The sequence below is a fragment of the Vespa velutina genome, chromosome 11 (genome assembly GCF_912470025.1).
Source record: "Vespa velutina chromosome 11, iVesVel2.1, whole genome shotgun sequence".
Lineage (NCBI taxonomy): Eukaryota > Metazoa > Arthropoda > Insecta > Hymenoptera > Vespidae > Vespa > Vespa velutina.
The window spans coordinates 5,137,182-5,148,672 of NC_062198.1; the positions used below are offsets into that span (position 1 = coordinate 5,137,182).

Sequence of the window (11,491 nt, forward strand, 5' to 3'; positions counted from 1 at the left end):
ACGAGATGAGAGGACTAATATTGAAATACAAAATTTCTATTCTCAAATTTACAGAGTTATCGAAAAATCGCTCGACAAGTCAGCACGCCAGACAGTGCACCCGCAGGTCTTGGTAGTCCTCAAGCAGGCATCGGTGGTCTGCAGCAACACCAACAACAACAACAGCAACAGCAAGCGCAGCAGCCTCTGCATCAGCCGGATCCCATGCAGCAGGCCAAGGACAACCTGAACCCCGCGGCGAGTCAGCAAACGGCGGCTCTCAGAAACGGAAATCCTCCGCCACCCGTTGTCTCCATGGTGAGTAACTTAGAAATCTTTTTGCGTTCTTTTTTTTTTCTATTACCACAAGTTGTCTTACAGTAAAGCTGTGAAGACAAATACGAAAACAAAATGATACCTTTGATCGAAGATATTTTTAAACGAGATGATTTACGCATTAGTACTGTGCAATGGTTATATACAGATAATGAAATTTTTGGTAACATTTTGATAAAATAGTAGGACGATACGTTCTTTTTTCTTGATAATAGATGTCAGGCCACTCTATCGCAGTTCTACTTACTTATCTATCTTTACTCAGCAGTCGCACAGTGCTCTGATTACTCTTTTGCCTTGTATACCAAGTCCTTATAGTCTAATAGCGATGATTGTACGAACACCTGCGATATTCTCCATTTACAGAAAAATGATGTCATTAATTGGGCTTATTTTCTTCATATTCTATTGTACTTCATCGCTTTCGAACATTCGATATCCAATTGTTAAATATTATTGTCGATAGTGAGTGCATTGCATATTTGGAGTATGGCTCAATAATGTCGATTTCGCTTCATAGCAATACTAGACCTAAGACCTTGACCTAGACCCTTACTACTTGCCGTTTCGACCTGCCTCTACACCGAACTAAAATTGCATTAGAACTCTCAGAGCCTGGGGCAATGTGGTATATCTGTTTATAGTAAGGATTAGTGAACGTTCATGCTTATCATGGTATCACTTATCCAACAAGATTAACGAAGAAAGAATTTCATCATTTACTCATCTACAAATGAGCAACTATTTTCGATAAGTATCTTATCTGGTATTATATGGTATCATATTATATGGTATCATATTCAATAATATTTAATCAGTGTAAAGGAAGGATGCAAATAACAATAGTGACTTGATCATCTATTAAAACGATCGCTACAGATACATGGAATATGTAACTCGACCTCAATTAGATATGTGTGTCCATTTCGAGACAATAATGCACGTGACAATTCTGTTATTTGATATGCTATGATCTTTTTGCAATAACCGCAAAGAGACTTCTATCCTGTTTACGAGGTAATCGGAGATTGCTAGCGATCGAACGCTGTTGTAGATCAAAGTAAAAAATTTATTCTAGAATATTCTTGTTCGTCGAGAAAAATTAATCGAACGTATTTAATTCCATTAATCTAAAACAAGTAAAGTGGCCGTTTATTTTCATTTTAAATTGTTCTGTAACAAGCTGAAATTTGGCAATAGTTTTTGATTAATGATTCAGGCCATTTATAAGTACTTAATTTATCTATTGAGCTGAATCTAGTTTGAACGCTTAAAGTAAGAAAAAAAAAGAAACAAGAAAAAGAAAAAAAAAAAAAGAAGATAATAATATGCTGGAATGTGTTATAACCTGAAGCAAGACTAAAGAAAAGTTGGGGAATGAGACAGGCAGACAGACAAATAGACAGAGAAGGAGGAAGGTGGTATAAGATAAGGCGTGAAGGGTTCGAAGGAATAGAGGAATGTGGTCTTTTGTATTCGACTTGGAGAGTACATTTCGTTCTTCTTAGCTCGGCCAGTATGCGAGGTTACTGGGCAAACCAGTCTCCGACTACGGCATGCATTTATGTGCCAGCGACGATGGCATGTGTGTTTGTGTGTGTACAGTTGAGTGGTAGTGTGGAGAGGAGTAATCTGCGTGTAGCCGTACTGTCTTCTGGACTTCCACTCGGCCTCTCTCTTTCGCACTCTATCTCTCGGGCAGAACACCGTCCAATCGTCGGCCGTCAAGGTCACGTATAGACGGTCCGTCGAACTCTAGACTGTAAGTCACGAGGTAGTAATACGTATTCGGACATATCGCACTATTTGACGTCTCGTAGGCATGTTGGATTCTTTAATATTTTATAAGATAATTTCTTCTATAATATTTCGTTTATGTCTTTATTCAAATATATATGTTTTATCGATTATATTATAAATTTAAAAAGAGGACAATCTGTACGATAACCATACGGAAGGTCATGAAAAATTATCAAAAGATAAAAGAATGATCAATGGGAGGAGATATCAATGTGGATCAGAAAAAGTATGAGAGGAACACTAGTCCCATATCCCAAGAGAGGGATCTCGTTTTCTTCACGCATTCTTCAACGTTTTCTTCGCTTCCTCCCGCCTCGAGCATGCATCTTTTACACGTGTCGAGGAGAAAAGGAAAGCGTCGAAGACACGAAAGAGTCGTAAAAGGTAGACAGGTAGAGCAGCAACCTCTGAACATTCGTATGTATTAGCAGCAGTGCCGGCGACTATGGCGATGGTAGTGGTGGAGGTGATGGGTAGTGCTGGTAGTAGTGGTAAGAGTAGATGAGGGGCGGGAGAACTCGCAATTCCTCCTTCTCCAGTCTCATCCTGCTTCTCCTCCTACGCCGTTTTCGCGCCCCTCTCTTTCTCTCTCTTCTTCGTCGGCAAGTCTCTCTCTCTCTCTCTCTCTTCCTCTCTCTCCCTCTCCCTCTCTCTCTCTCTCTCTCTCTCTCTCTCTCTTTCTCTCTTCGTGTCTCTCGTTCTCTCACACATACCTCGTAGGTCGGTGGTTCCTGTTCCTGCGGGTATTGATTCGCGTTGGCGGCCGGTCACCGCCCCCGCAGTCGCCGTCTGTCGGTAGTCTACCCCTACCCTAGACGTCATACTGCCATTTCGGTAGCCGATTTCTGCACAACCCTTGACGCGAGGAAAAAAAACGACGTACTCTTCTCTTTCTTATCTTCATCTTTTTTTTTCTTTTTTTTTTTCTTTTTTTTCTTTTGGGATTCATTCAAGAAATTGGGATACCGAGAGTGCTTGTTTAAAATTGTCCTTCATGTTTTCTTTATTCAAACGTTATGCTCGAATTAAGATTATATTTTATATCATCATTATATAAATAAAATCTTGTATCCAACATTAAATATCACTTATATGAATTTTCTCATAATTTTTTTTTTTTTCATCTTACTTCGATAAAGTAAAAATACTTAAGTCATACTTAGTCGATGGTATTGATGTATTGATCTTTTCGTTAATCAAAAATGAATTATATTGGTTAACAAGGTGCAAAATTTTTGTTTAATTTTGACAGTAATCGTGGAAAATTTGGCGTTAACTATGCATTTTCACGCATTATACATATTAGGTTAGATTCTGTAGGGTATAAAGCGCCATCTGCATACACAAACGTGCTCGATGTCGCTCGACGGTAATTGGCAATATCGTGGCGATAAAGGTATCAATGTTGTGTCGGCGTATCCATCGAAACGCGCAATTATGCAGTAAACCAAAACCACGAAATGCCGGGCGATCGTTGCCTGTACGCGAATTGCGTTCGACCGCGAAGCACGTGCGGTTTTCTCTTTCGCAATTGCCCGTGATAGATACATATGAGATAAATATGTATGTAGTAAGTTTATGTAAATTCCAGGAGCCAGTAAACCAACATAATAGAACAGAAATCTTTAGGACGAAGGAAGAACTTTTTCCTTATTTAATATATCATCTTTTGTTTTCAATTTTTAAATAAATTAATTAGCAAGAACATTGTCGAAGAATATTTTAGAGATGCTTAACAAGTGAATTGTCAGCTGATTTTTGTATAGTAAGCCAACAAGCGAGGGAATAAGTGATGGTATCGGTACGGGTAGCTGAAGGAGGAGGAGGTAAATGCTGACACGACGATAAATAAACTTCTCTCTTGCTGCCCATGTATTCGGATGTATATGTACAACATAGAGTGTTCCGTTTTAATCAATTTACTCGAGTATCATCAGAATTATTAAATGTAAATTAGCGAATGATTGCATCAAGATAATGATCTTACTACTACCTATAACATGACCTCTTCTAAATGATTTGATATCGTTAGTAATTTTAATGTAATCCGTAGATTCATCAAGATGCTTAGCATCAATCAGTAGGATAATGTAAAAGTTTATCGATAATGTATCAACACAACTCCTTCCTGTAATATAGCATTTTTTATGTAAATTTATTAGAAACACATAATTATGAAAATATAGTTTATCGATAATGTATCAATTTCTATTGCAGCAACACAATTTACATTTAATTAAAGTACTTTTGATAAAAATTTATTTGAAAAATATAATTATGAAAATGTTTAATAAAAAATATTTAAACAAAAATTATTAAACAAGATACGTAAGATGAAATAAATTATAGCAATATCGTAATACTGAAACTCTTCCTGCATGATCCATTTTGTCGAGTCGAAGACAAAGAACGAAAGGAAAAACACCGCTTTCATCGGTTTATCCGATTCTACCAGCTGTTTATTCGCACGCGATCAAGGAACAAGCTATAACGTGTTACGCGAAGCTAGATGTGCGCGCGAGCGCGAGTTGGTAAACGAGAAAGTAATGCGTGCCGATATAAACGTCCTATTTTCAGGCAGACTCGTGGTAAGTGAAAAGAATCTGTATTCAGCGTCGTCAGTGACGACGAGTGTGCTCGTAATACGGCACGTAAAGTGGTTCTGCCCTAGAGAGTAAGCGGAGCATGCTGGAGAAAGGAGAGTAGGTACGAAAGGTCGAGGGCAATGAACTCTTTCCGGGGTTTTAGCTGGAGAGTAGGAAGAGATGGAGGATGCAAGAGAGAGAGAAAGAGAGAGAGAGAGAAAGAGAAAGAGAAAGAGAGCAAGAGGCTGGCAGTCGACGTGGTTCGAGTTGGCGGGCAGGGTCTTGAGGGTTATGTTTGGGTGCTGTCACGGGACATCCCGTTTTATCGCGCCTCGGGCTCTCACGTTGCCCTAGGTCACGGTGCCACGAGAACGGAAGGATTTTCTCCCCTAAGGGCACACTGAGAGAAAGCGAGAAAGCTGCGAAAAGAGGGAAGGAGAGGTCTATCCGAGAGTAGAGCGTCCACATCGGTTGGTGTGTGGTACGGCAAGGGGTAGGGGCAAAGAGACCCCTGTCTCGCTTGGCGAGACGCCCGCCTTCGATGCTATCAACCTCGACCACAAACACGGATTCACGGCCACTTTGGGGGCTCTCACGGAGTTTCTCGAGCTCACTACTACCCTTCTATTATCGATCGTACGACGAAAGAAGCGATTCATTTAAGTGGTTTATGCTTTTGCATCAAAGAAACCTCCAGATATCCTCCTGGATTACTGCCCTTTCTCCTTTTTTACTTTCGCTGTTCTCTTTTTCTCTTTTTTTCCCCATTGAGAAAAGAACCAGGATTACAATGGGAATAGTATTTCGAGAATGTTGTTGACAACGAAAATAAAAGGAGTTCAAAATTAGCTAGACCATCGTTTCAAAGACCTTCTGTAAATGCATTTAATGTTAATGAACTAAAAGCTAATAAATTGCGAACCAGTGCACTAGACTACAATCGAATTGTAGTATCACTGTAATACAATGACTACAATCGAATTCAATGAACTTTAAGCTGGGAAATAAATGGAATTTTATATGTACAATTTATACATGGTTTCCTTTTTATCGCTTAGATATTAATACCCAATTGATACGATATGTTTGAGCATATTTCGTATTTAGATCGATCGTTGCTAAATCAATCTACCTCTGGGATTTCCGATTATAGGATGTTGCGAGGAAATTCCTCTTCCTTGGTCGTTCGTTAATGGGATTACTTTCGTAATTCAATAACTGTTGATCGAACAGTGACACATAACAATTGAGGTCTAGTTAAATAGTTTGTCTGGCAAATGTTACAACGTTATTTGACAAAATTAGACTAAATAAAATTTAGATACTTTTAATAATTAAATGCAGGAGTTAAAGCGCACTATTGAGATTTATATTATATCTATTATTATATTGTGCACTTCGTATATTTGTTCTAGTCTCCCGGTGTAGTGCCATTTTATGGAGATTCTAGTGCTGGCTTTCGACCGGCAGCTGGTTTCGGTAATACAGTATGGCATCAGGGAGTTGGTCCTGTGGGTGCAGTCGCGGTTGAAACCACGCCAGCTGCATGGCCACCTCAACAATTTATTCAACAAATTCCTGCTCCTAATCAGTTAGAAGAATTAAGATATCACACTCAATACAGCACCGCAACGCCTTATCATCCTCAACCAGGTACATAAATAGGAATTGTGTAGTATAATTATTTTTAAAATAGGTATATCTATATACATTTTTATGAACTGGTATGAATCGTTATTGCAGTCGCGTATCAACAGCAAACTTTTATAACTACTGATCAATCGGCATTTCAACGAGCCGGGACTACAGGACAATATACAATTACGGGGCAACCTTCACCCTTAACACCAGTGGCACCACAAACGGCAGCTTCGACACCTCAAAGGCCATTAAATGGTCAATTTATGGATCCTGCTTCAGCACCAACGCAACCCGTTGGTTACGAAAGACAGGATTATGTTAACGGTTACCAGCAGCAGGTAAGGATTGCTAGTAAAACTTATTCGTGGCAATGTTTTATGCAAAGGCCATATTTTTATATTATATTTGAAGACGAAGCTTAACATTCGTTGCTAAAATACATATTAAATACAGTGATACGTGCAAAATATGTATTAAAGCAAGAAGATAAATTTAATTTTTTAATTATCACATATATTACACAATAATAGTGCTTTAATCGTATCATTGGTTTAATAACACATGTATTACATAGCAAAGAAGAGTAAGCGTCTCTTCTTGCGGATGATAAAGCTGCAATCGATTTTAAGTTACAGATCGAATGATCCTCTTTTCAGGATGTGACAATGGCACCACCACCTTCGACTACTCCAACAAGCCGTAGTAGCTCCGTACACATGGATACCCAACAGGCACAACAACAACCACCACAGCAGCAACAACAGCAACCTCCTACGGACACGCAAGTAAAAGGGTTTGCCACAATTGCTGCGAATAATGTGTCGGGAAACGAGATGCCTGGGTATCCACTTCAACCGGGCCCACAGAGTTTACACAACTCTAACGGATATCCAGGCTACGTGGAAATGGGTCAACAACAGCTACAAAATCAGTGGCAATCACAAGTTGCTCAACAACATCAGCAACAACACCAACAACAGCAACATTTGCAACGGCAACATACTATGTCGGATACTAGTCAACGACATATATGGACTGACACTAGTACGAGTTCAAAAATCAGTGGTGTAAATAATAGTAATATGACGTGGTCGGATTCTACTCTTCAACAACACCATCAACAGCAAAAGTCTTCAAAGCAGCAGCTTCAGCAACAGAGTATGCAGAATACTATGAAGCAGCAAAATGAGCAACAACAAGCTATGCAGCTACAAGGACAACAAGAGTTGTCAAGACCGGGTAGTCATATGAGTTGGGAAAATGGTACCGTAAAGGAACCTCAAACTCCTCAATCGTGGACTGACAATACTGAGAATCAACAACAACAACAACAACAATCTCAACAAACTCAGGGAAGTTGGTCGCAGCAAAGTCCTAAATTAAGAGATACTCAGAACTCAAGATTGACGCCATCTACCCAAAAACAACATCAGGGGTGGCCACAACATTCTCCAAAATTACCAGATCATCAGCAAAATCCGTCCCAACAAAGTTCAAGAGTAACGCCTTCTGGTCAACACTCGTGGCAACAGAGTAGTCCTGAAATACAAACGCAACAAAATACAGGTCAACAAAATTCGGGATTAATTATATCCTCTCAGCAAATACAACAGCAGCAATGGTCGCAACAAACCAAACTTGAACAAAATCCAAGACTGACTCCCTCCAATCAAATGACATGGCCAGACACACCAACTAGTCAACCCAACTGGTCACCCAATAGCATGAAAAGTGAATCCAGTCAGCAACCTCAACAACAATGGCCAGATTCTCAACCTAGTCCAAGAAGAACACCTGGTCATCAATCTACGACATGGCAAAATCAATCATCGCAAGAAACTAAAATGGATAATCATATGACGTGGTCCCCATCTTCAGTAAGTGAAAATCAACCTACGTGGGGTCAGCATACATCGAAACAAGATATGCAAAATTCTGGGGAAAGAATCATGTGGCAACAAAATGCAGATAATAGTAAAAACAATGGATATTCGGATAATCAAGACAACCATGAAAACAATGTGTATGCTCAATCAAATCGAGTGAATCTGAACAGTCGGCTCAAATCAATGATTTTAAGCAAACAACAACAACAACATCAACAGCAGCAACATCAACAGCAGCAACATCAACAGCAGCAACAACATCAACAGCAGCAGCAACATCAACAGCAGCAACAACAACAGCAGCAACAACAGCAACAGCAACAACAACAGCAGCAACAGCAACAGCAACAACAACAGCAGCAGCAGCAACAGCAGCAGCAACAGCAGCAACATCTTCATCAGCAACATCAACAGCAGCAGCAGCAGCATCAACAGCAACAACAACAACAACAACAGCAGCAGCATCAACAACAACAACATCAACAACAACAGCATCAACAACAACAGCAGCAATTGCAACAACAGCAACAACAGCAGCAGCAATTGCAACAACAGCAGCAATTGCAACATCAACAAATGCAGCAGCAACATCAAGTGAACCATCAAGAACAGCAACAGCATCTTCATATGCATCATCAAATGCAAGGTCAGCATAACATTAATAACATTATTGGATCAAATGGAGAATATGTCGGAGATGATCGGTTACGAGAGTCACATGAAAATTCAGAGAAAATGCAAGAAAAGAGAACGGATCAGTACCTCAATCAATCGACAATCATGTCAATGGCGCAATCTAATGAAAATCTGACCGGTAATTTTTTATTGCATAGCCACCACCCTCGGGTCGATAGTTTGCCCGAAGGTGGTGGCTTATTAGAATGGACAGGAGGTGGAACCAGTTTAACTAATCATAACGTACTAACAGAGACCGGTGTGACTGCTATAGAAAATTTTATGAAATTCGCGACAGAAGATAAAATTGTCCTTGAAAAGCCTTCTGAGGAACAACAACATATGCACGAACAAACTCAGCAACGATTATGGAAAGACCATAATAAACATCATGATAATTCTATCATAGAAGAAAAGACGTTTCAGCAACAGTGTGCTGAAAAAAAAACACAAAGACTCGAAGATCTACGAGAAGATACGAATGCAACTAAAAGAGCAAGAGAGGACAACCTTGATTTTATGCAGACTGCGGATACTTCTGTCATCAGCAAAATTGTAGTTGAGAATGAACAAAGATCCGTTGAAATGAAAGCAGACCAGTCATCCACGAAAGAGGAAGATAGTTCGGAGGTAAAGTACGCTTCAGATCAAACCATCAAGCAGGAGAACATAGGAGACTACAATTGCGCCATACCCGAAAGCATTGAATCCTGCAATGTTTCTAGAGGAGAAGACCATACTACGCTGCCTGTAAAAGCTGAACCTGGTCAAACATCGCATGATGCTTCGGACTATAAATTTAGAGGCGACGGTGGTCCCGCCAAAGTATCACCAGGTACTGGTTCATGGTGCTGTCGGAGAGGTGGTACGGAGCAACCTACGCCGGAACACCTGCGCGAAGGTTGTTGTCAAGGTCTTCAGACGAGGGATGAAATATTAGCAGATTCTCAACAGAAATCAGACTCTGATATAAAGAACGAAGGATCTAATAGTCCGAAAAGCGGCAACGCATCATCGACAACTAAATTGCAAGATCATTTGGACAAACTGAAGAACAATGTTAGGACCGAAGTACCGGACTGCAACTGCTTTCCTGCTGATAAATGTGAGTTGCTATTGCGTATTCAATACGACACTAACATTGAGAGAACACACTAACAATGAATATTTGCACACGAAAGAATAATTATATTCAAACAAAAGTACTAATAATTACGGCCAAAATACATCGATTATGCGCTGTGTTCAGAGATCCAGAGAGAAGTGTGTACATACCTAACCCAATTCCTTCTCGAGGATATAACATACATGGCATAAATGTTTCCGCTTCTGTTGCTTCCTTTCGTTGAAACGTCGGTTTCGTAAATAAAATGAGGTTCAACCACAAGGTCCACCTGAACCCGGCTCGTACTACACTCATCTCGGAGCGGCTGCAAGTCTGTCTGATCTTCGGAACGATCTTGAAAGAAGAACTGGGCTGAAGGGAAATGCAATAAGGTTCGAGAAGGTCGTTTATACTGGGAAGGAAGGCAAGACTACTCAAGGGTGTCCAATGGCTAAATGGGTAAGTTCAATTTGGGCAATATTTTGTATTATTAATTAAAAATTTATGATATTAGTTTAATATTAAAAATCGGCCTAAATTATACTGTGGTGATGGGATTGTAATATCAGTGATTCGCTAGATAATACGACGATCCGGCATCGATGAGAAGATCCTTTCCATAGTGAAACATCGACAAGGTCATAAATGTGCGACGGCATGGATCGTTGTAGCCATGGTTGCTTGGGAAGGAGTTCCAACTCATGAGGCTGATCGCATTTATTCCCTTTTGAGTCACAAATTAAATCGCTTTGGTCTTCCAACGACCAGAAGATGTGGTACTAATGAACCGAGAACCTGTGCTTGTCAAGGACTTGATCCTGATACCTGCGGAGCGAGTTTTTCTTTCGGATGCTCTTGGTCTATGTATTACAATGGTTGTAAATATGCAAGAAGCAAAACTGTACGAAAATTTCGATTATCCGTTCGGTCAGAGGTAAGTTTTATTTATAGTAATAGCTATTTTTTCTTGGGAACAAATGATATCAATGATTTTTAATCAGGAACAAGAGGTTGAAGAGAGGATGCACGTTTTGGCTACACTTTTATCACCTTTATATTTGAGTCTTGCACCGGAAGCATTTAATAATCAAACTCAATTTGAACGAGAAGCAAGCGAATGTCGATTAGGATTTAAACCTGGGAGACCCTTTTCTGGTGTAACGGCTTGTATCGATTTCTGTGCTCACTCTCATCGAGATCTCCACAATATGAATAACGGATGCACTGTGGTATGTAAAGGGTTCTAATCATTTTGTTTTATATTAATGCACTTATATGTATAAAATAAACTCAATTTATAGGTAGTAAGTCTGACAAAGCATCGAACATTAGCGAAACCTGAAGATGAACAGTTACACGTACTTCCTCTTTACATTATGGACGATACAGATGAATTTGGTTCAAAAGAAGGACAAGAAGAAAAAGTTCGCTCTGGGGCTTTAGAAGTTCTGAATAAGTATGTAATTTTCGTTCTACATTGAGTA

At 39.7% G+C, this 11,491-nt stretch overlaps 1 protein-coding gene across 1 annotated transcript in view; it reads left to right on the forward strand.

Annotated features, from left to right (window-relative positions):
- LOC124952807 (DNA N6-methyl adenine demethylase) overlaps positions 1–11,491 on the forward strand; it is a 65,726-nt gene that overhangs the window by 45,036 nt on the left and 9,199 nt on the right. The window contains exons 3-11 of the mRNA XM_047503245.1: positions 55–297; positions 6,116–6,353; positions 6,444–6,679; positions 6,998–8,504; positions 8,796–10,007; positions 10,291–10,466; positions 10,588–10,941; positions 11,009–11,236; positions 11,309–11,463. Coding sequence (XP_047359201.1) covers positions 55–297; positions 6,116–6,353; positions 6,444–6,679; positions 6,998–8,504; positions 8,796–10,007; positions 10,291–10,466; positions 10,588–10,941; positions 11,009–11,236; positions 11,309–11,463 — 4,349 coding nt within the window. The remainder of the gene's footprint in view (positions 1–54; positions 298–6,115; positions 6,354–6,443; positions 6,680–6,997; positions 8,505–8,795; positions 10,008–10,290; positions 10,467–10,587; positions 10,942–11,008; positions 11,237–11,308; positions 11,464–11,491) is intronic.